General features: G+C 37.1%; 1 protein-coding gene across 1 annotated transcript; it reads right to left on the reverse strand.

The window, feature by feature from the left end:
• Positions 1-5,783: 5,783 nt before the first annotated feature.
• LOC139150080 (transcriptional adapter 2-beta-like) lies at positions 5,784-26,216 on the reverse strand. Its single transcript, XM_070722237.1, has 16 exons — positions 26,134-26,216; positions 25,943-26,040; positions 25,732-25,791; positions 22,393-22,487; positions 21,977-22,068; positions 21,221-21,277; positions 20,365-20,468; positions 19,618-19,690; positions 18,700-18,825; positions 18,046-18,153; positions 17,644-17,715; positions 15,329-15,416; positions 14,794-14,825; positions 13,956-14,029; positions 8,481-8,543; positions 5,784-7,526 (listed from the first exon to the last, which is right to left on the reverse strand). Exons 1-16 carry the CDS (start codon positions 26,189-26,191, stop codon positions 7,404-7,406), a joined length of 1,323 nt encoding a protein of 440 aa, XP_070578338.1. The 5' UTR covers positions 26,192-26,216; the 3' UTR covers positions 5,784-7,403.
• Between the last annotated feature and the right edge of the window lie 1,495 nt (positions 26,217-27,711).

The raw sequence follows: 27,711 nt of genomic DNA on the forward strand, positions 1-27,711 counted from the left end.
ACAGATGGATAGTAATATAATGCCGAGCCTGCCTAGCCTCGAAACACCAGAGCTCTCCTTGCCCGTGATTTCCCACAACTTTGCAAATTTACTTTTTCACTAAGCTTTTTTTTGTATTGTTCTTGAAACCGGTAGCCATGGGAGAAGGAGGGGCAGAGGGGTTTTATACTGAAATGCAACGTCACAGAAGTGCATTGATATTCTTGTTGTGAAATCAGTTCTGGGTATTATTGGGAAAGGCAAATTATTTGGACATGTTTTTGGAGAGGACCAGATCGAAATAACGTCACAAAAAATCGACACTCAAACTAGCATCATGTAGTATGCGCATCGCAAGTGAAAGACTTATTTTACACAAACTTTCCGGAATGAAACTTTCAACCATTCTTTTACCAAATCATCGATAAAAATCGGGGGTCACAATGCAAAGTTTGGAACTAGCGAAACAAATTACCAAACATTTTGCGATGTTTGAAATTCAAAATGGCCGTCATTCCTGTGTTAACTCTATGAGGGACTGGTCAGTTTCTTCAGCCTGGGGGGGGGGCGGTGGATTCATGGGGGGGGTTCACCCTGTTTTTGACTTTGGTGATAGGGGGGGTCACCATGTTTTTGAAATACCCAATAGGGGGGGTCAGTGTGTTTTTGAATTTTGACACATGCTCATCATTGCCTAAAATGCTAGTGTCAGCCACAAATTTCATCATTCAGTTGTATTTTTCGGCGCGCCCTTTGGGCGCGTAACTTTAATAATCAGTCATATTTTTCAGCACGCCCAACTTAACATATCAAGCATACATACATCAGAGATATCTGTATGTTCAATATTTTTCAGCGTGCTCTTCAAGCTCATTACTTTAATATATCAGACATTTTTCAGCATGCCCTGGTGCATGACTTTAATATACGAGGCATATATATCAGAGATATCAGGATGTTTCATATTTTTCGGCGCGCCCTTCGGGCGCCATACTTTAATAAATCAGAGATATCTTGATGTTTGCAAAGTGAAAGTGTACATTATGAAATCTGCATTTCATATGAAAAGGATGACAAATTCCTGATACTTTTCTGTTCTCTCTATGAGAATTCAGTATGAGAAAGCAACATGCACAAATATTTCACTATATATATTTGATACAGTGACTTATTTTCGAATAGAAAAATGACAAGATATCTTTCCTTCTCATTGATGCAATTATTTTCCTTTGTGTCACAGGTTTTCTGTAGAAAAATGCTTTTTTATGAACAAAATAACAGTTAAAGAAGGCAGTTTTTGTCATTATTAGCTGTGCTTTTATGGTTTCAATGTTACAAGAAAAGCTCCTCTGAGACACTGTACACATCAGATTTGGCTAAAAAAGCTCTCTATGGCTCCTCAGGAGATTTAATTGGATGGTTGGCAAGTCTTAACACCCATCAAAGTTTTTGATTCACTGCTTTTTCCTCTTTGATATTAATGATTGACATCCATTTCTGTACAACAGTTCAGGACATCTGGTTAAGCATAGAAAGTGTGAAATACATTCACAGCTCATTCAAAATGTACTGTATTCAAACTTTAAGATTGACACTTTGAAATTCCTATCTTACAACTGACATGTTAACAATTTCATTAAAACATAGAATGACTATTTAAAATATAAATATATATGTAAAATGTAAAATGATATATACGTATATATATATATATATATATATATATATATATATATATATATATATATATATATATATATATATATATATATATATATATATATATATAAAATTTATGTCCACTTTTTATTTTACTTATGTCACGCGCGGGGGGGGGGGGGGGTCACCCTGTTTTCGAAATTTGGAATAGGGGGGGTCACCCTGTTTTCAAAATTTGGAATAGGGGGGTCAGCCACTTTTTGACGTCGGTAAAAAATAATCCACCGGCCCCCCCCCCCCCCCAGGCCGAAGAAACTGACCAGTCCCATAGGGGGAAATTGAGTTTTGGATTTTCGAAAAACTAATATGGTGAAAGTATTTCTTTCTTCAAGAGCTTTAAAATGAGCCCCACAAGCGGTAGATCAAACAAGTCATCGTTGATGACACAGTCCCCACTTGTTAATGGGTACTTTGATTACAGGTCCTCAGAGAGGATAGAGTCCTCTTCATTAGGTCTGTGATAAAATACTTTTGAATAAATTCGCTTGATACATGTCTGAGCTGTAGTTCAGGACATGAAAGAATCGTAATAAAATGGCCACATGGCGGCCTTATTGGATCGTATCACAGAACAAATCTATGTGCATATGTATGACAGACATCCAGCTCTATGGGTTTGCTCAGAATTAGATATATGCATAATTAATGAGGTACAGTATGAAGCATCATAAGGTCTCCCATCATACCATATATGAAGGGTGCACCACTTGTGGTTCCTGAGTTATGGACAAATATGTATATTTGAGGTCAAAGGTCATCGAGGTCATGTGACATTTTGTCACAATAATTGTATTGCTAAGTTATCCCTATATACAAAAAATCAGACCTCTAGCTCTATTGACTCGCTCAAAATTAGATATGCACATAACTAATGAGGTACAATATGTGGCGTCATAAGGTGTCCCATCATACCATATATGAAGGGTGTAGCACTTGTGGTTACTGAGTTATGGACAAATATGTATATTTGAGGTCAAAGGTCACCGAGGTCACATGACATTTTGTCACAATAATTGTATTGCTAAGTTATCCCTATATACCAAAAATCAGACCTCTAGCTCTATTGGCTCGCTCAAAATTAGATATGCGCATAATTAATGATGTACAATATGTGGCGTCATAAGCTGTCCCATCATACCATATATGAAGGGTGTAGCACTTGTGGTTACCGAGTTATGGACAAATATGTATATTTGAGGTCAAAGGTCACCAAGGTCACATGACATTTTGTCAAAAAAATTGTATTGCTAAGTTATCCCTACATACCAAAAATCAGACCTCTAGCTCTATTGGCTTGCTCAAAATTAGATATGCACATAATTAATGAGGTACAATATGTGGCGTCATAAGCTGTGCCATCATACCATATATGAAGGGTGTACCACTTGTGGTTCCTGAGTTATGGACAAATATGTATATTTGAGGTCAAAGGTCACCGAGGTCACGTGACATTTTGTCAAAATATCTGAGATATCTGCGTGAAAGGATGGACTCACGGATGGACTCATGGACGGACATGACCCAATCTATTAGCCCCCTGGACTTCATCCGTTGGGACTGAAAACTGTGTCACTGCATCCTTTTCGCAATATGAATACGATGAGAAACTAAATTTTTATTTTTCTCGGCCTTATACATGGGCAGTGTTCCCGCTAAGGCTTTTTGCGCGCTACTTGCGCAGTGTCTCCGACTGCTCTCGCAGTGAAATTTCATGTTTTGCGCAACATTAGTCTCAGTCATTTCGATCGGTATTAGTTTTGGAAACGATAACTCGGGGCGAAATGTGCGATCTCAGCGTAGATTTTACTTCCGTGTTTCGAGTTTAGCGCCCATTTGCGGCGCAGTTGCCACCAACGTTCATTGTACGGTGTGACGTGCCTCAATAAATTAGCATATAAATGAATGGACCTACCTGTGAGGCAATCAGGCGTATCTCAAGTTGCGCAGTGTTCTCCCTGAATAAGGTAACAGGGGCGTGGCGCCCTCTTGTAAATTCCGAGGCGCCCCCTTGCCAGAAATGACAAAGATTTATTTTTTTGAAAAATAAAACAATAAAATGTACGGGAAAAAAAGTTGACAGTGATTTACAAGCAAAATGCGAGCATGAGCGTCGATCCTGCAGACTGCAAACGTAATTCTCATCGATCTTGCAAATCTCGCGAGTTTGTGATGTCATCGAAGGCAGCCATATTTGCAAGGCTCAGTCCGTAACGTTACGTTAGCCACGGTCCCTCCATAGGGACCGTGCATTAGGTAACCGACTTAGTTGAGTAAACATGGCAAGGAGCTTGAGGGTAACCAAGGACAGCAGAGTACACTGAAGTTTTTATAGGAGGTTAGAATTTCGTTTGTGTATTCCTTCCAAAAGCAAAACAACCTAATTTTAGGCTCGGTCGGACTTGTATCAGGATGAGAACACGTGAGTGTTATGGTGATAATTTTGCCATCGATGAATAATGTATGTCTCTAGACTCGCTATGTTTTCGTTTGTAATAAAGTTATGGAACACTGTTTCAGATCTCTTTTCCTTTGAGTTTTTTGTACGAAAAAAATCTGAAAAAATGCTCCCCAAACCTGAGTGTTATGGTGATAATTTTGACATCGATGAATAAATGTATGTCTCTCGCTACGTTTTCGTTTTCAAAAAATGAAATCTTCATAATTGAAATCAGTGAACTGTAATAAAAGTTATGGTACACTGTCTCAGATCTCCTTTCCTTTGAGTTTTTTATACGAAAAAAATCTGAAAAAATACTCCCCAAGTGCCACCAAATGACACCATTTTAATCGCTGTTTTTCAAAAGCTCCAACGGCAGGAGGGGGGACACCCCCCTCCTGACCTCCCCCGCGACCGCTGACGCGGCCGCTTGTGGTGCTTCGCACCACGTCTTCGCCCTCTTCTCAAAAAATCCTGGGGAGAACACTGTTGCGCACCCTCTCAAAACCTTAGAGGGAACACTGTACATGGGAGTCTATGGACTGCCTTATACATGGGAGTCTATGGACTGCCTTATACATGGGAGTCTATGGACTGCCTTATACATGGGAGTCTATGGACTGCCTTATACATGGGAGTCTATGGACTGCCTTATACATGGGAGTCTATGGACTGCCTTATACATGGGAGTCTATGGAGACTGCCTTATACATGGGAGTCTATGGAGGTGAAAACTAAAAAGTCCTCTAACACGGCCAAATTTGATCGCATTGTGAAACAAATCGACGTGCATCTGTATGGGTAGGGTACTATCCTTGTGCAAAGTTTGAAAGAAATTGACCTGGGCATCTCTGAGATATCTGCGTGAACGGACGGACGCACGGACGCACGCACGGACATGACCAAACCTATAAGTCCCCCCGGACGGTGTCCGTGGGGACTTAAAAGACTGAGAGTCCGACTATCTGTCCCCGACGCACGTCCTACCTTTAATGCTGTTAGACTTTGATGCTCGGAAAAATGAAATCAGTCACACACGCCAGCAAAATGACAACGGAAAACCATTGACATGCTAAGACACCGAAATATCTCGTGCTTATACTGTTAGAGGCATAGAAAAATTCATCTTCCACACAAGTTTACGGGGACTGGATGAATAAAAGACCTCCGTGGCAAATGAAATCCGGTGGTTTAGAAAGGTCAGGGTACGGTTCCCTCCCGGGTTCCCTCCATCTCGATAAGCGTGCGCAGTCGCTCTCAGACTAGTAAGCTTACTGCCAAGTACTGCCACATTCACACAATGGGAACCATATATATACACGTGTTACTCAAACATCGCAAAACTAATTTTTTTAATGTCATTGGTTAGAATTTGCTTTATTGTGCAATCAGTCTTCTTCAAGGGTCCTTCAGCAGGTGGAGCGGAGGGAGACTTTAACTTTTCCTGGATTAAATGGAGAAACGAAAGTATTCAGCGCCCTCAATGACAAGACTGTGTAGAAGTCTGTGCATCTTTCCCAAACAGCATCCTTAAAATGGCATATGCAATCCCAAGGAGATACTAGTGTACATCTCTCTCTCTCTCTCTCTCTCTCTCTCTCTCTCTCTGGGCACACAAAAGATATATGTGGAAAAAGAGAAACATGGATGTGATACAAATAAAAGTGAGCTTTCTGTCTTTATTGAACATCATGAATAACCTTGTCATACAAAAATGCAGAAACATAAAATACAATGGACTGAACATGAGTATGACACCAGCTAAAAATTGTACTTCTTAAAAAAAGCACGATAAAATCATAAGACAAACAAAAAATACACAGCACTGTTTTACAGAGGTAGAAATAAATAAAACCAAAGTTGGACAACGACTTTTTTCAACAGGCTACTTTCACGGCTCACATTCCAGAACATTGTTATTTTTTAAATATGTACAAAATTAGCATAGTGAGAAAGGACTTTTGATTAAGTTCAAGACTCAAAATCAACTTGAAAATGGAAATGCAGAGGTAAATTGGAAACAAAAAAAAATATAAACTGATTGCACATAAGTTTTTGCATACTCTGTATGCCATTGTGGTCCAATTCACAAAATTTATTCAGGGCAATATAATATGTGAGGAGGCAAAAAAATGCAGACTTGAAACTTCTTGTAAACCTTCAACACTGAGAGATGTTAAAATGGCCTTTATGTTGCGGTCCATTTCATATCATCAGCAGTCTCTAGACTCAGTCATGTCCATTAAAAATCTGCCTTCACATCACTATATTTCAGGTATTCATGGAACATAACACTCCTGCATTTTTTACATTGATAAAATTGATAAATAATTTTTTGTTATATACAAGCCTTTTTATGAACCATTAAGCACAATATCACACAGAATTGTTCAGAATTTTTTTTCTGTTTGCTTTTTTTAAATAATTGTCAGCAGTCTGCATTTCCAATGATTATTCGCTGTCACAGCTATCCAATTGTTACCTCTGAACTGAGCAAATCACTTTTAAAAAAGCACCACAATATACAATAGACTCTACAATTTCAACTTACACGAAAAAGAATTACAGCAGGCCACCAGAGTTCTATGGTCCAGTGTATCTACGGTGCAGGCCGATGACAGATATGTCGGTCACCGAAACTCTATTTTCTGAAGAAAACAAGTGCATGATGGTGCTGTTCAGATCTACAAAGACCACATTTTTTACACAAATTAAAGAGAAAGAATACAAGATCTGAAAACAACATCTAAATATTGGCTGTCTACAAAAACCCAAAGAATGGTGCTTTCTGACGAAACATCTCATAGAGAAAAGAATGTTGATATAGCTGTCCAAGTACTCGGACATAAGAGTTGAACAAAAGGCTTGAGAAGGAAACCATAGTGTTCAACTGGCAGCGTTTTTGTTAGCATATTGTACTCTTGAATTTATCTTCACTTGATTTTTGTCACACTGACACACAGAAAAATACATGTTTGTGTAACTCACAGACTCTGTGTGTGTGTGTATATATCATCGTCAACCTCTCCCCTATCAAGTGTTTTTAAGTAACACATAACGTTTCATTCTTGCCAGGGGTCAAACATTGCTTCTCACTCCTCCTTTACACTTACTGCAAAACCATTCCAGGGCCTGTCCCCCGGTGATTGTTCTTTGCCGTTACCCCGGACACCAGCATAAATATTTTTTTGCAGTTTTAAACCACACTGACGTTTTTACAAGTCTACTCCCCACACGACGGCTTCCAGTCCAGCTGAATCCCACTATCCTAACTGGAAGAGATCCAGCCACTGTTTGTGAGAAAGTTTATGATTCGTTTCCTGTGTGCCTTGTCCAGGTTGCTCGGATAACGAGTTTTGGTTGGAATACCCTGTCTTCTCAGTAAGTGATCCTGGAAAGACAGATAATATCACATACTCAACAGGGCCTACATATGACAATATCACATACTCAACAGGGCATACATGAGATTTATTTCTCTCTGGTTGGTAAATAGAATTCCGTGGATTTCACATTTCATATACTTGGTGGAGTTTTTGGCTGAAATTTCCTCCACATAAATTCTTTCATTTAATATTTTAATATAAAATGTGTTACTAACCATGGGCAATTTTATAAAGCACATGATTTCAGCCCCGACAATGAGTCAATATTGCTTGATAATATCCTCAAGCTATACTGATTAACTAACACTTTTCCCATACATGAGTACATTCATTTGGTAAATTCAACATTTTGAAATATACGTAGTCTAAATAACTTCTGAATGAAATCTGTGAGACTAATGTTACTAGACAGCTCTCGACCGTTTAATGAGCAGAGAAACAGTTCAAGTCAAGTTCAACTCTGTATTAAGATTGTGCAATCATCATTATTTGGGGACGACAGAATTTCAACATCATCTGTGCATGCTTTTTAAACAGAATTTTGGCAAAAGCATTCCTAAAGGAAACCATCAATGAGTGTAAACTTACAACAATGGTATATTTGCCCCAAATGATCACAGTATAATTTCAAATTATTTCTCTGAAACATGTAGGGATATCTATGTGTGAATTACAATGACATTGAGTACTAAAAAAATGTCAACTCACAACAATTCCACAATTAAGATGAGAGTTATATTCTTCAATTTAGTTATCCAGTTCTTTGAAACTTATTTTCATGAAAATCAAAACAACCAAATCACAAATTTTGTTTTAAAGCATTGTGGATACTGCACAAATTACATGTCCCCCACACTCTTCACAAATGCTGCTATGAGTGTTCTCAATTGATGGGAAATCCATACGGGAAAATCCTAAACTCTTTAAATGTGATAATGAGATTGTAACTTGTCACTTACTTTGATTACTATTGTCTTGATAGTAACATATCGGGCTGGCTTCATACCCATGGACTTGCATAGCTGGAAAAAAAAACAACACAAGCTAAGTATTCTTCTTAATTTCTATTTCCTTACAGAAAATCCTTGACACAAATGATAATCATTATAACAATACAGTTCCTAAGTTACACATATGATGTTGTCAATCTTAGTCCTTTTGACATGCACACTTTGTGCTTCTAAGCTGATTGTTGCCTCTGCCTGTACACACTACTTAAAACATAGTGATAGTTATGTATCACCCATGATATGATCTCAGGTACAGACTTTAGTAATGGTACTCCATTCACTTCATATTCTGAATATATGAGGTAAAAGCAAGTAGTTATAATAGTTATCACATTACAAGGCAATCATGCATCTTCAAAATGTTGCACATGCGGCAGACAGCACAACAGCCACAAAGACGCCAAGAAGCTGCTCACCAATGCTGCACATATGCTACATGTACATGAAATGTTTTGTTAAAATTCGACACCACCCTAGAAAGCCTTGAACCATCCACAATGAAATAATGGGGGTAAAGAAGTTTTCTGAATGATTGCATAGCAAAATAAAAATCAAAAACTAAACTGTAACATCACCATTAGCAAACAGCCATCATTAAATGCAGTCAGGCGTGGGTCTAGTGAAAGGAAAGCTCTACGTCAAAAGCTAACCTTAGCTCAAGATTGACTTCTTTTCACCAATGAATTGAAATTTAACATATTATCACGGCATTGTATGGGTGGTGTTACCATCATTTAAGTCTATATGATCATTATACAAAAAGCGGAAACGGTGATTAATCAAAGTCTTGCTATAAATACACCATAAAAGAGAAATAATCATAAATAATAACACAAAATTATAAACTGTCAGGCCATCTCATTTTTTAACCAATCTTCCCAACTTTAACATAACCTGTGTATGCCTAAGATCTGAGCACCAGTATGCTAGGGTATAGGCTAGGTTTTTAAGTAAGACATGATTCTACAAGCTTTTCACAATACTACGGCAGTCAGCGACCTCTTCTGAAACATGTGATGAAAGTTTGAACAACTGGTGCCAGATTTACTCTGATATCTGGCTACAGCCGAGTTAATGATGCAGCATTTAAGTGATTAAACAGTCACAGAGGAACAGCCAGCAGCACACAGATATCTGTCATCCTTTGATATTACCGGTAGTTTTGTGTAATTGGGGCTCTAACGGAAAGCTCTGCTCCGAGAAATATCACCAACTGCAGATTATCACATTTACTGATCAGACTGAACGTGGGCGTTACACGCGTCACTATCATTCTATTAAGCTTTACAGCTAAGACCACAGACATATCCCCTAACGGTGACAAATCCTGATCAGGATAACTCTAATGATTTCACATGTGTATTCAACACATTTAACAACTATATCACAGCAACTATGTACTTTGTGAATGACGGAGGGTTTTTTCCATCTCATTAGACATTCTGTAAACAACCTAGAAAACACTGAGTCAGGATACAAAAAGGTCGTTGACAGCAACGAGAGCATAAATGACAACTTTCTCTCCAACTTGTTATTTCTTTCTTGGCTTTGCAATTCAACTAATTATATTGCTTTAAAGATTTCAAAGTCTTTCATAACTATCCACAACATCCTCAATGGAAAGCTTTCCTGCCTCTTTCCTTGTAACAAGTTTGCTAAAGTTAATATTCACATGTGATCATTTACTGAAAATAAACGTAGCTTACAGACTGACATTAGCAGAATGTATCGTATGAAACAATAATTCTCTCTCCCTATTTCTTAATTTCTGGATGTAATTATATCAAATGTCATTAAAATGCCCTGAATGTCACACTTTACAGACCAATCTACGAAGATGGTTCAATTTGAAATTCACCAATTACTTCCCTTTTCAACAAAATTTTGGATAAAAACACATGATGGGTAATACCATATGGCTACCTCTGCTACGTGTAAGTAACAAATCAACAACAGATGTATTGTTGGAAAAAAACAACAATGAAATTTCATTAGAAATTATTGCATTACAATGCAAAATTGTAAAAAAAACTTTACATTTTATAAAAAATTCAAACACATCAGTTTTTCTGAAAATTTGTTTTTATTGTAAATCTCCCTTTTTTACAAAATAATGACGATTCTTCACATACATTTTTGCACCGATCAACTGCAATACAAATATCTTCATAAAAGATCAAGAAAGTCTAGTCTATCCACATCATCAACTTATGCCTCCTGAAGTTTGAGAGACTAACTATAGCTTGGACAAAATAGTATTCTGCCTGGTGTGAAAAGTCAGCAAATTATTTTCCATGGGTACAAAGGCTTCCTACGAAAGAAAAAAAAAGAATATTAAGTCACAGTAGTTTGACAAAGACTTCTACTTGACGCAATCAAAAGGCACACTGTAAATTCATCATAAAAATTAATTTTCATGACTTTTCAGTAATGCCACATTTCAGTGAAGTGACTCCTAAAATCTTTCAGTAAATTTCAATAAATTCTCGAAAACCATCTTTGAGTTTGCTTCTTTTTCCCAAAATTTCAATAAATTTTGCAAATGTCCTTGAGTTTCCTTGTAATTTTGGATTGCTGTCCCAAATCCATACACAAACTTACAATTACTTTTTAGGGAAAACACAAGTAAGTGAAATATATTGACACTTCATCTGTTTTGAGGTCAAATGTCCTTTGCTCATCGGCTGAAACACCACATACGTAGAAACAATGTTAGTCCTGACAATGTTAATTGTAGTAGCGTGCAATTTGGTACCAATAAAACCATAATGTTGAGCAAAATTTTGATAGATGTGAAAATTGTGATGTAAATCAAACGGGACAGCTGGTGATTTATATCTGCAATCAGGTATATTGGCAATGAATGTGCACATCAGAGACATGGGTCAGTGCAACATTGACCATTACTATGATATTTTGATATGATAGTGGAAAAAGATTCAAGTGGAAGGTCATGATTAAGATTGAACTGACAGCCTAGGATTCAATGCGATGGATTATCAATGCTGGGAACAGCATGGGCCAAGGATTTGCATCTATGATAAAACAGGCAAGTAAGGTATGAGTGTTCTACAAGGAGTCTACACATTGTGGGATTATTGAAACCTGAAACTATCCATGCAACTGGCTGGAAGCAAGTTGGAATGTGTGTGAAGAGTAAGATTACGTGTCCGTTGTACAAATTACTTAGCAGTTAATATCATTCACACATCGTACTTTTTTGGATCAAATTCTAAAAAATACAGCAATTACTAGTATATCGGCTTAGTAGATGATCAATAGTCATCATATCTACAAATAGTGTTGCAGTGTACAACTCTATGAAAGGTACATATCACAGACTATTTTAATCATGTTATGGTCCTATTCTGCATAACTCCCATGATATGAATCAATATGCAAAGTACAAACTGCAAACATGTACTGTGGAACCAACAAGTTTTCTGCGCTGATAAGCAATTCCAAAATAATCCCCATCCCAGCTGAAAACTTGCACTGCAGCTGGTTTTCAAGTATTTTTTCTCATGGTTTTTGAGATACTATTCATTCTGCTTGATACGCTAGGCTGTTCAGAGGGTATTGAACACCAAACTGATGAAAACAAAATTCCCTGGTAAACACATGTAGTTGGCAATAATAGTCATAGTCATAGCAACTATACTGTAGTGTATCCATACATGAATTATTAATTAATCTCATGAAACTGAACAAAAATGGGACGAACTGCATCTTAAGGTAATATGCACCTCAAAAGTAAAAGACTTAAACTTTTGCTCTAACTTTCCTCAAGGGATCTTTCAATCATTCTCTTTCAAAATCAAGAATAAAAATAGGGGGTCACCATGCAAATTTTGGTACTAGAGAAACAAATTACCCAAGATTTACCAATATTAGAAATTCAAAATGGCCGCCATCCCTGTGTTAACTCTATGGAGAAAAAATTTTTCTTCGAATTTCGAAAAACTATGCCAGTGAAAAGTTTTCTTTCACCAAGAGCTTTAAAATGAACCCCCACATGTGGTATATCAGAAGAGAATTGTAAAAGTTTGAGAGTCCGAATGTCTGTCCCCGAGGTGAGTTCTACCTTAACAAAGTCACAAAATATTTCTTACATATTATAGAGATGTAATAAAATAATAATTTTTACTATACATGGCTCAATAAAACAGTAATTTATCTTACCTCTTGTTTCTTTTACAGAACCGAACAACAGCCGCTGGTATCAAAACGTGATCGCCAAAAGGCATATTCTCACATACACAAACTCAGCTGAAAAGAGCCACACACCTGAGTACAAGTCACGATCAGCAACTAAAATAGTTTTTTTCTCCATCTGGGAGGCACTGTATAGCAACCAAGGCCAGTTAGTATACCACACAAAGGGGAAATTAAACGTATGCTCCTATTTATTTCGAAGAATGCTACAGCATTTCTATGAAACAAGGACACGTAGATCTTACTTGCATGAAACCTGTATGCATTGGATTTTATCAATTCAATCAGACAGCATGCACTAAAGTCACTGTCCTGTTACAGGAATTAATTCAAGCAGCGTGGAGAAATATTAGAACAATTTAATCAGATGGCAATTAAGCTGTTTCTGTTTAAGTATTTAGCCATGTTGGGGTCTACATTGTATTTACTTCAAGTACCTGAACATTTAAGAACTTTAAAAGGAGTCTTTGACAACTTTCCATGAGTATTTTGAAGTGCGGAAAATCATTTTTGAAGGCTGTTTATGAGGCAAAGGAGCAGTAACAGTAACTTCCATGAATATCCACTGCACGTAAATTTTATCTGACAGTTTTGACAGTTTCTCACTTCACCAGGACTTTCAAGCGGAATTACTCTTTTCTTGGAACTTTCAAGGAAGCGTTTGAGACTATAGGACTTTCAAGGAGTGAGCAAGCTCTTGTACAACCATTTACAATCTTGTAAAGCCACATTTCTTACGTTCAATGTCTATAGGAGTAGGAGTCAATTGCATTTACACATTTCAACCCATCTTATTCTGGTATCTCTAATTTGATAGCATCTTCTCGATCTCCAAATGCCATCTCTTTTTAATTTCTCTCAAGACAACAATTATCAGACACAGTGAAGTATGTACACATGGTTTAATGCTTGCATAGCTGGCCTAATTGCCTATGTAGCAGTAACTCAAACTCCATCCATTATTAAGATATTCAAATGAGCTTGCAGTATGCACCATACGATCAGATTTTCCCTACATGACCATTGTCATTAAGAACTGAAAACATATAAATATTTTTGAGATACACAAACTACATGGTTGTGTTTGCGACAAAGATATTGTAGTTTTGCCACACTGAATAGTTACACATTCATTCAATACAGGCATTGGAGTTACCGCTATACAGAGATCCCCACAGGAATAGAAAATTCAAAGTTTGTGTCACTTACTTTTTTCTCTTTTTCAGATAAATAATTGAAACCCTGTGAGTACTTCATGTCCTGAAAATCATTCAGGTCATTGACTGAAACAAAAGCAGATTGCATATTGTCGTAAAAATATTTTGACATATTTTCTCAATATACAAGTATCATTACAGATTGTACTACGATGTAATTAAATCCCAAAGGAGATGGTAACACTTCCACCCCAATAAATGTCATTATTGAAACACAATATATCAGTGTTGATAAAATAAATAATGCACAACTGTAAAATGTCAGAATTGCTACCACTAGCATTTGTTATCTTTCACTCCATTAACTCTGCCTCAAGAGGGCGCTACACAATATAAGCATGTCATGGCAGCCATATTTTAGTCAGGGAGGGCGATTTTTCTCACCTATAGTACAAGACAGGTGATCACAAACAATTTCAATGTAACTGAAATACCGTAATAAACACCATAAGCACAACAAATTTTTGATAAGGCAATGAATGAAAATATAATTTTTTAACATGTAAAAGGAAGTGATGAATATAAATAAAACATTTTAACTATCTCACGAAACTGAACAGCACAAATGATAACTGAAGGATACGTTACTTTTGCACGTTAATATATTTTTCATCACTGGGGCTAATCTTTCATTCAATCTGTATTTCATTCACATTAGTGATCTCAAAGCCATAATTTTGAAAGGGCTAAAACTGAGAAATTTAGTCCACAGAAGACTCGCTGAATCAAGACAATCTCTCTCTATAGCAGTGACACACGGCCACTCTTTTCGACCTCTCTGATGTTGACTGAATTGTAATAGCTCATCTCTTTCACATCATTCTACTCACCTTTTTCTTCTCTTATCTTCTCCTCCTTTACCCTACCAATCAAAAGGTATGGAAAACTATAACTACTTTGTAAAATCTTTTTCATAATCTACAAATCTCAACTAAAACTGGCCAACTATCAAAACTTACGAGTTACCTTTGACTGTTATTTGTGATAATGAATTCCCTACTTAGTATAATTTATTTCATCACACTTGGTATAAATATTGTATATTACAAGCCTCCATGTAAATATACATTGAATCTATAAGATCTCTCATATGTAAATGATAGTGGCTATACAATCATATTTTGAGGACACACACGCACAAATACACACATACATACAGATGCCACAGACTTATCATATAAGCTCTCGTTGTTATATACACACACACTGAATGTGAGCCACATAAATTATAGTTTATGAAGTAAATATACTTTGTATTTAAAAGATTTGCAACATTGATTGTAAAAACTGTCTCACTGCCGAACATATTGACTGAAACTTAGAGATCAGTTAAATAATTTTCTTACATATTCCGGATCAACTCACCCTCGCTTGCTGCCTGACGACGCCATCTTCTTTTTGTTCTCTTTCCTCTTTTCTCGTTTGTGTCTTGCAGATTCAAACTCTGCACATTCTGGGGAAAGACCGAACATTCAGTGAGACATTGAAGCACCACTGATTCACTACTGGGTCATTACTGCAAACAAGGGCTTTACACAATACCAAGGACTTGCAACTGCACTCCCTTTTCTAATCACTGTATATACACACACACAACTCTCTAGCAAGGCAGTCATAGAGTGGGCAACTCAGATTCAAAACTGTCATATGGTTTATGTCTAGAAATATTATTAAAACTAAGGACAAGGTCATTACCATACAAAAGAGAGAAAGCAGTGTTTTGCAGATGTACAGAAACTGAACTTTTGAATGGCCTGACCTGAAAAGGGCAACATTAGCCAAAAGGCCTCATTATGTTCGGAAGTTAAAATAAAAAAAACACTTTACAACAAGCAGTAAAGTTCTAATCTAGGTATGGTGAGACTCTCACTGAAGGATGAAAATGCAGCTTACAATACAATTGATAATGCTAAACATCAGCAAAACTGCTGTACACAAAAACAGAATTTTTGAGTTCCCGAGAGAGTAAAAGATTTTAGACTTTTGCCACTTGGGGGCGCTTTAGCCAGCTATTTGCTCAAAGGCGAGGGCTATGTGCTTCATTCACCCTGACTTGATGTATAAATTTCATTTCAGATACTATTGATCATCATTTCCATTCTTGTTCGACTGATCTAGCACAATTCATTAACTTTACAAAGTGCAAAATTTAATTCTGCAAGAGTTCACAACCATTGCTCACAATGTATCTTGTATCATTTCAACATGGAACACACTTAATTTACATGAACAAGTTGTATCTCTTCCTATCCAACACACTGTCAGTTTTGATTCTTTAACACTTTCACCGCGGGAGGCGCATTCTGCGCCAACGGCCAGACTGCGGGAGGCGCGTAACGCGCCAAGAACGTACGCGTTTATATGCGTTCGATATACGTTGGCTTTGTCTGATCTAAATCATGTTTGTTGACTATTTCCTCAAGCCTAGCTAAGCGTACGAGGTAGAGGTCAAATCTAAATGAGCATGCGCGCCAAATTTGTAAACAAATGCCGCCATTCCTCGCTCATTTCGCCGCCGTAATTTGTAAGGATCGTGTGATCAGTTGTTGTTTTCTGTCAGGAGATATTTAAAAATGGCGACGCGGGCACAGTTTAACACCGACTAAGCCCTTTAGCATGTTTTTCTAGACAGTGATAGTGGAATTGTCAGTGATCGTGAAACTGAACTCGACGGAGATAGCGGAAGTCAAATTTCAAATTACAACTTTATTACCGAACTTGAATATGTTCCCAAACCAGTTGAGCAAAGACAGACATTGCAAGCAAGACAGGAAGGTAGGCAAGCTGAGCATGATGAGAGAAAAGTGCGACAAAAGGTCTGTGAACGACGTCACAAACGTTGATGGTGTATCCTGTGGATGTTGTACGATATCAATCCATCAATGACAATTACACATCGGACTATCTACCAGTATATAAGCTTGTATAAAATATAGCTCTCTTTTGAATGTCAGATGATACATGTTGTTCGAAGATGAACTTGTAATAAATATGCATATTAACCTCATTCATGTGGGAAATCTTTTAGAGTATGTGTTTCCCCTACTGAATTTGAGTTAATAAAATGTAAGTAGTAATTTTTAAAGTGTTGCACTGAAAAAAAATACATTTATATATTGAAATAACAAAAAATGCAACATTTTTTTATTTTTTTGTTTAAAATCCAATATGACCGCGGTGATCACGTGACCTTCTAGGTGTGTCACATGACATTTTGTTCATTTTATGATGCTCTGTCATATTGCAATACTCACTGAAAAAATTGTCCCGAATACTCTTGTAATTACAAAGATACAGCTTATGCATGTAAATCAATATTTATAAGGCCGTATTTCCATAGAAAACTACGCACAGGAATGCACGTATAAAAATTAATTACGCAGTGAAAGTGTTAACAATCAAATCCCTCTTTAACAATCAAATCCCTCTTTCTAGAGCGTGTCCTGGCTGAGGTTGTTGGCATATTGTGCAAACTCCTTTCACTTATACAAACTAGCAAAGCTACTTTTTTCATGTTACTAAATCTGTCTCCATATTTCACATTCCGAGATTTCAGCCCCTTTCTTTTTTAAATTCTGAGGTACCCTTGTACAGCCCTTTGTCTAAAATTGACACTGACATACTGACTCAAAAAGGTCATATTATATCAGCTTCAATTATGAAAAATCATATAGAGTTACCTTCCATCTTAGTGATTCCATGCCGCCTGTATCTCATGAGTTCTTTGATCCTTACTCTGAGTTGTTTTTCACCTGGGGAAACGAGAAGTATTCAACACATCTGACTCAAAGTGTTCCAAAAAAAAGTGTAACAATCTGATTACAGTACATGATAGATTTAAAGCGACTGCTCACATGTATCTATAATTACTCATCATACAGCATGGTGTGATACAGAGTGAACTGTTTTATCCTTTTGAAGGGCAACAATCAATTTTTAATAGTCTGAACACCCTGAACTGTCTTTTAGTGACAAACACACCCTATGTGTATGAGCATGTGCTATTGTTGTTACTTTGGACACATCTGACACATCTTGAACAATCACAGAATCGTCATGATAACCGCAGTGTGAGCACTTACGCTGTAAATTTTCAAACAACTGATCTTGCTCGTTTGACGTAAGAAACTGTGCGAAAGGTCGGATTTTTTCTCGGAATTCCCTCTCATCTTTGGAATATCTCTTTTTAGCTGTAAGTGAAAGAACAGTGTGGTTTTATAATGACTACATTACTATGCATCACAATGGACATCAGCGACCTGCACGTTGTCATGCCAACAGGTCAATATGCAGACAAGTTTACAGTAATTAAACATTAACGGGAGAAGGTCTATACATGTATGATATGATGATACGAGAGAAATTGGCACTCATAGTGTTTCCTGTCAAACTTCGTAAACCTTTGATGTACCCATCAACCGTTAGTTGTGCAGCAAAGGCTAGTTTCTCTGATGATCCATATTACATCCAACGCACTCACCATCACAATATTTGACAAACTGGTGACAAAAGTCTGCACATGTTTCAGATTGAAAGATTTGAATGTTGAATTTGACTACGTGAATTGAAGTCATGAGTATTGACGAGAAGTTAAATATGGCAACTGCTTCTTAAGAACAAATTAGCTGCCAAATAGCTGCAAAAGCATATGAATTGAAACTGCGAGTATTTGGAAGGTTAGAATATCTTGTGGAGATATTTTTATGAAAATACAAATCTGACATTTCAAAACTCACTTTGCATTTTTTTACTGCCTGTAGTTGTTGCTGCTTGAATCAAACCATATTCCCTGGCTATCCGTTTCCGCCTCTCCCTTTCCATTAATTTTCTGGTAAACATGTCAACATGTGCTAGTTTCAGTGCTAAAAAAAACAAAAACAGACAAAAAAACATTTATTTTTACAAGAGTTTCACAATGTTCATTAGTCATTTACAGATCTGAAATCAATTTGATCATATGACAATAACGTTAGTCATTTTTATATTTTTTTGTATTTTATATGACTTGACTGCAACCTACACTTGTAATACCAGTTGTACCATAGTTTCTAGACTGTCTATGGTTGCACGTTGAAAGTGTCTCTACTGTTTGGTTGTGAAGTATAACATCACAGCTACTAACAGCTGAACCAGGCAAAGAAGTCATTATATGACTTCCAAGTTTACCTTATTAGGCAATAAAGCACACCCAGCGATGGTATACCACAAGATTTTGACCAGTTTATGACCTATATGCACGAGCGATAGCAAGTGCATATATGAATTAAACTGGTCAAAATCAAGTGGTATACCTTTGCTGGGTGGGATTTATTGCTACTGTATCACGACAGTATATTGAAATTCTGGCATGGAATGTCAAAAGAAGGTTTGTGTTCTTGCCAAGATCTAACGCGTGCGCCAGCCGTGGCATATCGCGAATATACCACTGTTCTTTTCCCGTCTCGACCAATCAGATTGCTGTAGTTGCGCCATCGATATACTGGTATGATACAACTACAATTTAAGTATGTCTCTTATACATGACTTTAATGCAGTTGGTTGGACTACATCTGTTTTTAAGTAACAGCTGAATCAAATGGACATGTTAACCTGTAGGCTACCTGTGTACAAGGTCAAGTGCAAACCAAGCAATGCACATTCGAATATTCACTTACCTATGTCTATGTCTTCATCATTCAAATCTACTGTCAAATTACTAACTAAAGTCTCAGCATCATTGTCATACTCCTGCAACGACAAGAACACAAAATTCAAAAATTACACAGTCAGATTTTTTTCAGAGAAGTTAGGTTAGCTTCAACACAAGTTTGTGAAACATATGTTTATCAGACTATCAATTTCTAAAAATAAGTACAGTAAGTGGTTTTTGATATTGCAAATAAGGCCCGTCAGAACTATATTTTTGAATGAAAACACCTCTTTTAGTACAGTCTAGACCTAAATGCTGACACAATGAAAAATATGTTGCTCTTGATGTTTGCAGATGTTTTTGCATGTGCCATGAAGCACTCTATGTTGTACTAACAATCATTCTATACTCACACATTGTCAGCTTGACAACTCAGTTTGGCATACAGCCTTGGGAAATTATGATTACACTTTCCATACTGTGTGTAAATACCTAACTCACCCAATTTTTTTGAGTCATCTTTGTCTAGGATCCTTCAATAGCATCCTAACTGCCTTCTTCTGAGTCTTGGCGTTTTGCCTAAACACAGTTCTCAATAATCAAAGCAGTATGGAATATGTCCTTGGGTAGAAATCCCAGTAGGAATACATGTAACCTTAACTCAATAGATTCATCTAGCAAAACTGTATAGCTTCAGTAAATACCTAGCTCATCCACTCTTTGGCCATCTCTTTGTAGCAAAAAGGTCTAGTAAAATGCCTGACAGACGTACCCTTTCAAAGTCATCTCGGAAGGGCATGTAGCCCAATTCCTGCTGCTCAACTAGGCTCATTTCTACTGGTGTAAATGGAGTTGTTAATGACGGCGATAGCGGGCCTGCAAAGAATGGACAGCAACGATGGATTAGCAGTGAAGATACAATACTAGAAAATTCCTCTTCTTCTGAAATCTGGGCAATGGGACCGGTTTCACATAAATGTACAGGAAATTATTAAATAATTTGCTCTCATCGTTGTAAGTTGTATTCTTGAAAATTTTACGCGACAGTCAAAGATTTATATGCTTTGCCCAAAGAAAGCTATCTAATAATTCCTACAACCATTCTATTGCTTCATGACAGCCAGTGACAATGCAGCAAGGGAAGATATGTCAACTTCAGTCAGTTTTATCCTAACCGTAACATTCTGAGACACACACACTTTAATTGATCACAAGGTACATGGGTCTTCTACAATGTTTCCAAAATGAAATGAAGTCACTTCAAATGTTGCTTGCAAACAGTAATCTTTCACAGCCCTTTGTTGGCGGTAAAGTCTTTTTGTTGCGCACCCCCAGTGATGATACCTGGCCAGGTGAGGCTGCTAGGTACTGTTGACTGAAATAAGGGCTGTAACTTGTACTGCAAACAGCCAACTGAATGATATTGACAAAAATACTATATAATATCGTATATTTGTCTTTGAAAATGCTGACATGGCTGTCTTATCAGTTGCCAAACCCTTCTTAGTGGAATCTTATATTGGGCGGCTGTATTTATAATAGACAGACACAATAGAAGATTAAGAGAATGTATCTGGGGAATCTGCTCCACAGGGAATAGATGAGAAACTTGCAACATATGAACTTACCATCTGTTGGAGTTGTGTGGTCAATAACCTTGGTAGAAAAGTTGGATGGAAGAGTTACTGTGAAACAGGAAGAGAAAAATCGTTACAAGAATAATGCAAGTTATTTGTCTTGTACAATGAAGTAAAATCAGGTAAATAAAGGTCCACAAACTTTAACTTTTGATGTTTTTTCAATTATTTTTTTTATGTTCATAAAAGTCAGTTGCCTGTTCTATTCCCGAATCATGTCAAAATGTCCGACCTAAGGTTCAACTTTTCAACACAGTCTATTTGTCTTTAATGAAAATGTTACTGTTGACAAATGAATGTTAATCTGGACTAAAATTCATTTATCAACAATATAAATATCTCGTATTGCACATGATTCCCTGGCTTTACAAGGCTAATGATCTGTATTTTAACACACTTCAGAAATCAAAGGATGAAAATGTAGTTGTTTTCTGAACAAAAATGATGAGAACATCATCTAAATTACAGCTATGTGTCCCTTTTCAGATCTTGTGTTGTGGGAAATTTTGGCCACCGCACAGCTGTGTAACAGAATGATGGTCAGTGATGGCAGAAATATCTTTATCTGTAAAACTGATAAAGTGAACCTCTCAAAGGCATGGCATAACACAGATAACACATCTTTAAGGTCATCAACAGGGCAGTGAGTGTTGTGGTATCAATACCAATACATACTACATTATATGTCACAACTCTTGCAGAATTATCTATGGCAAATAATTCAGCTGATGGTGGCAGATCACTTACTTTTTCCAATATTGCCTATAAGATACATAAGTTCATAGTGTTCCATGACTTCTGCCGGTGTTTTGGTTTGGACATTGTCTGATATTTCTTCCCTGCAAAGACAGGACAATCAATTAACAGATACTTTGTCAGTGATGTCTGACAACATTTTCACAGGTGTTACGGTGGACTACATGACTTTTAAATTATGATCACAGCTACACACTGAAACCATCGGAAATTATTAATATTTGCTCTGCATTTCTGATCACACAACTCATACAGACAAAAGATATAGTTCAACTTTCCCGATGTTTGCAAATACCATGGCAATTTGGTAGCCAAAATTAAATGAGATTTTTACGTAATTTCCACATTTTGAAATGATAAATCCAACCAATAATTCTACACAGTAAGTTCAGTAATGACTAACTCACCAGCTTCCAAATCCATATTGCTCTATACCATCTAGCATTAACAGTTCTTCATTTGCTTTCCAATTTCCACTATATATGGAAAAGTTCCCATTATCCTGGCAATATCAAAGTATGCATGGCATTAACAATAAATCCATCCCAGGATTGCAGTGTCTGACAACTCATTGACTAATTTCATCTGGGAAAAAATGTTCATCAGAAAAAAGTATTATATTTTGATGTATAGCAAACAAGCATACCAATCAAAAGACAAGCTTACTAGGAAACAAAGAAATACTGTTCCTGACCTAGGAAACTAAAAATAACCTGTTAATCAATACTGGTCCAACTGTGAGAAATGCTTTTATAGAAGTTAGCAAATTGGCAATCCTCTGTGGTTTGCCTGCGTAACCATTATAATCATCTACAATCAGACTTCGGAGGCAGTTTGTCCATTTAATGGCTTCCACTGAGTAGGGTGTCCTTCAGTGTGTTACCCCTGACAACTGAATACAAAACCAGCACCAAACCCTAACAGTTCAGGGTTGTAAACTTGCTTGTAAAAATATATGAAGTACAGCGAACACTGAACAACAAAAATGCCTATCTTCACTCTCACAGTTCTGTTTAGTTATTACCTGTTATAAATGAGCAAACGTTTATTCTTAATTATTTTATATTAATTATTATAGATTTTTGCATTTCAGATCAAGTTACCATAATACACCAAAAGGTCAAGAAGTGGTCCCACACCTATAATATATGGCATTCTTCTGCCTTGAACCCTGCAAACTACTACAAAAGTTAACCACCATAACACACACTTATTAAAATCTCCAATGTTTACACAACTTTCAGTTTACAAGGTCAGTACACAAAGAACTTGCTTCCTGCATGTTTGTTTACAAACACACCTTACCGTTTTAGAGCCACATTGTCTAGAAATACAGTTACAAATCCTCTGTGTCTACGCAGTATGTAAACTTAAGCCTGTACTTCTCTGGTAGGGATACTGCTTGTCAATTCAGCAAACCATAGACCTCTTTTTTAGGGTCTATAACATGTCTAACCAAGCCTACGGTATATTGCCCGAGGTTCCAAAGTTATCCAGTTTTTCAAATTATTACAACTATTTTGTACCTAGGAAATTGTGTGTAGGATATTCAATTATGATACATCTATTTGTGGTAAGCTGCTGAGTAAAAGGGAAAGAACTACACCAGTATAAATTACGTGGCTATATTTGCCATATCCTATTATTCTTATCTACAAATTGACACAATCAATCATGCCCACTGCTCCATTCATGTCACCATGGTATTTACAGAGGTGAGGTATCTGTTTACGCTGGTTACGAATATTTCACGATGCATTCGTGTCACTGGTAGATGGCTTTTTCAGGTGTTTTTTTTTTTAAAAACAGCCCTTGCAATGAAGTAGCTTGGACAGTGCGTTGTAAATACCTTTACATGTGTAACAGGTATGGAACGTCAGAGATTTATAGCCTAAGTTATTGACAAAAGCAAAGCAAGAAAACAAGTAGGTTGAACGGGGGAACTATACTGGAGTAACTTGCAGAGAATCTTGCCCGAAAAAGGCAAATGTGATAACCAATACTAAGGGATGTTGGACAACTTACAAGTACTTGGTCTCATTACAGCAAGATACACCATACCATTAATCTTGTCATACGAAATTTAACAAATTCCCAGCACAGCAGAGCGAATTTTTTTATTCATGATGCAAAAGAACTGATGGAAAGAACCATATTATCCCTGACAACTCCTGAGAATATTAAAAATTTACACAATACAAACAAATTCCAGTCGAAGGATAATTTCTACAAATCCAATTAATCTGGAAAATGTCATCAATTCTTTTAGTGATGGTTAATTTCTACTATGCCTTTACTATTCGACCATATTAGTCGTATTAAAGTTAGAATTTCAAGAAGACAAATATTAGTTTCTGTTATAGCCACATAATGCCTGGGTGAATCAATACTTATGACTATCATTCCTCCACCCCTCACTCTCTAGTCTACCTCCCCCACCCCCACCCCCACCCCCAACACACACACAAAGAAAACCAGTCAAGAGCACTTTTCCATTCACCGGAGATCAAATATGGAGCTGCCTGTACAATGTATTTATTATTAATGTTGGTTAGGAGACAAAATATTTCTGTTTCAATTTTGCTCATGATAGCTTCTACGACAGAGATACTTTATTTGCATTGAATCCGTGTATCAGAACATTGATGGCCACTCTAACTTCAAATTTTGTACAGCTGTGCAGTTTCAATATTAGGCATGTAAAACCAATATGTTACATAGTACATTTTTCACATAATTTTGTAATAGTAGAAAAGAAATTACAGAAAGTCATTTTACAGGCAAATATGTCTAAAAATTCCTCTAGTGTTCACCTGAAATCATTAGTACAGTACCGTCAGACAATGAATCTAGCTTTATGTCTTTGTGGTCATTTGAATTTTTACTAAAACTAGAACTGCAAAAAAAAATTATCATTGTTAATTAGTCAGTTATGCCATCCCTACACGACTGCCTTTGTTATGAATATAGCTGACAAAATTAAGTATGTTGCATTTTGTGTAAAACACTCCATAGGTTGAAAAACCCTCTAAAAATTAGAGAGCCAGTGTATAGGTAACATTTCTACAGACTGTATTGCATACATTCCGATTTCCTACCACTACTGTACACTGTGCTTCCTGTATTCTTACATTAGAATATAGACAATGAAGCCATACAACTGATATTTGAACACATGATCACACAACGAATGTGCTCCCCTACAAAAACATCTCTTTATCATGCATATCATAGTCTGCTGTAACAGCCAGATGGGTCATGTGGGGAACACACTATTTTCACCCGGGGAGGGACACAGCTCGATTACTCATTAAAGAGCAATAATTCATAAATGCGCCCATTCCCCACCCTCGAATAGCTCCTATGAAATCTTTTAAGCCACACATCATGAGATTTCTTCGGGGACACTGTTTCTAAAGTTCAAGCTAACTTTTTGGGCAACTTGGTATTCAGATAACTGGGCGGTTGCATACTTCGCGATTCACAGCGAACGCCCACCAAAAAACGCTCTCTCGACTCCCGCATTCAAATACAGCTAGCTTGCTCCTTCAACACACTCGTATATTCCAATGAGGAGACCATACAGTGCTGTGCGGTATTGAACACTGTAACCCATGATCTACGGCACGAAGTGCCCTCCTCCACAAAATGGCATCACCCACACAACCTTGTTTCTGCTCGCTGTTATTCCCAGCCGATTTCTGCAGCTAGAGTAATTTCAGTGTGGATTTTAAAATTTTACTCACTATTAATTGGTATCGGTGGCCTCGTTTGTGAATCCCCATCTCAGCACCGCCAGAAAAACACTAGAAATTAAAAGATTAAGAAATAACGAAAATGAGGTCATGTCTGTCGAAAAACTTGGATGCAAAATCTTAAAATGTAAAATGCATTTGTATATTGTAGGTTTCGGTTTGCATACGTAATTAGGTGACGTAAAATGGAGGTCAGACTTGCCTGTAAACAAAGGTCGAAGTCGGTGCATTCGGCGCATTTCACCCGTATTCCGCTAATATCCTCTTGGCAGTAATTACAATAGTATTTTATGGTATTTTCTGAAACGAAGAATAATGCAGAGACGTTAGATCGCGGAAAAATCCGTTCTTCGGTACAAACTCACTACAATTTTCTGTACAGCGTCTACTAACCCGCCATTTTGATGGCCTTCCTATGCACAACGAAGGCTCGTGACGTCACGAGAACCATGATGCATTGCTGTTCGGCTTCTCGATTTTGGATATCTGCATATGAAAGTGGATGTTGGCATCAAACCCTGTGGCGTTGTGAAATCGGATAATCTCTTCATCCAGTGCGTTTAATAGACTGGTCTACGAATGAATCATAATCACTTCTCTTTAACCAACTGTCGAGTTGTTGCCCTACATTCAATTAAATTTATGTATTCTTGGTAGAGTCAACGTAGGCTTAACACTAGCACTTTTAATAACCACAATTGCAAAAAATAGTCCTACGAGCAGTAATATTTATTACGATAAATTTCACATAATATCGTAAAAATTATCTTTAGTGTTTTGTTCTAAGTTAACTTCCTCATTTCTATTCAGAATTTTCCCTTTACTTAATCTGAAAACATGTAGGCCAAGATGGTAATATCAAGACAATTACTTGTAACAGAATAAATGTCAATGGGCCCCTATAAAGCACCATTCGGTATATGTCAGCATGGATCTCGTTTCTCCGAAGTGCGTCTCGATGTCGTTCTCACAGTGGGATTACCAGTGGCGGAGAAACGTTGCAGTGTATTGAACAGGCAGACTTATCACAAACTAGCTAGTGATGGCTTTGTTGCATCTGTTTATCTGTAAAATACGTCTTCAGAATCATATAAGACCAAACGTGAAATTAAACATTTTCGAGGATAAATGGATAAATTTGACCATTTGTGGTTACTGCGGTCATTAAATGATGCTTCGCCTTAATATATTCAAGACCCTATGCCATTTATCACGCACCACATTGGCCTAATTCTTGATTCGTCGCTGTTCGTGTCTTCTTCAGCATAATTAGGCCTATATGAAGCGGAGGAGGTATTGAAGTACATTGCGCCATCTAGGGCAAGGCAAAATTTTCCCAAACGTCACTTTTTAGATACTAGGTGGTTTTGCCCTAATTCAATGCATGGGAGTTGGTCTTCATGGAAATTGGAATTAACCGAAGACCTCAAGGCCCTAATTCCTTTCCTAAAAAAAGTAAATTGCCCTAATTCGGATACAGCTGCAGCTGCACTCGGGAAGCGATACGCTTCAATGTCGGTTGGTTTGGCTTCAAGCTGAAAGCGTCTTTTCTGTTCCAAATTCCCAGATTTCATAATCGTAAAATGAAGAATCCGACAAAAGATTCCGTGTATCCATCTATTTATTTCCTCACTTATTCCTTACGCATGATGATTTTAGCCGTTTTAATCCAATGAATTTTAGATTTTAGCATGTGATTTCCATTGCACTGTAATCATAATGAAATAATTGCACTGTACAATGCGTTGCTAAGTTCATCAATTTACGGTTCGCCGGCAGAAAGCTATATAGGTCTAATCTTGTTAAACATTTCAGCCAAAGCTCGTTCACTTAAAAACAATTGTTGTAAATGTAATTTGTAAAAAGCTGACATGAATTATACGTCAGTAATACAAATAGACAGGTACCCCCCTCTCTCTCTCTCTCTCTCTCTCTCTCTCTCTCTCTCTCTCTCTCTCTCTCTCTCTCTCT

The sequence above is a fragment of the Ptychodera flava genome, chromosome 14 (assembly GCF_041260155.1).
Source record: "Ptychodera flava strain L36383 chromosome 14, AS_Pfla_20210202, whole genome shotgun sequence".
NCBI classification, from domain to species: Eukaryota; Metazoa; Hemichordata; class Enteropneusta; family Ptychoderidae; genus Ptychodera; species Ptychodera flava.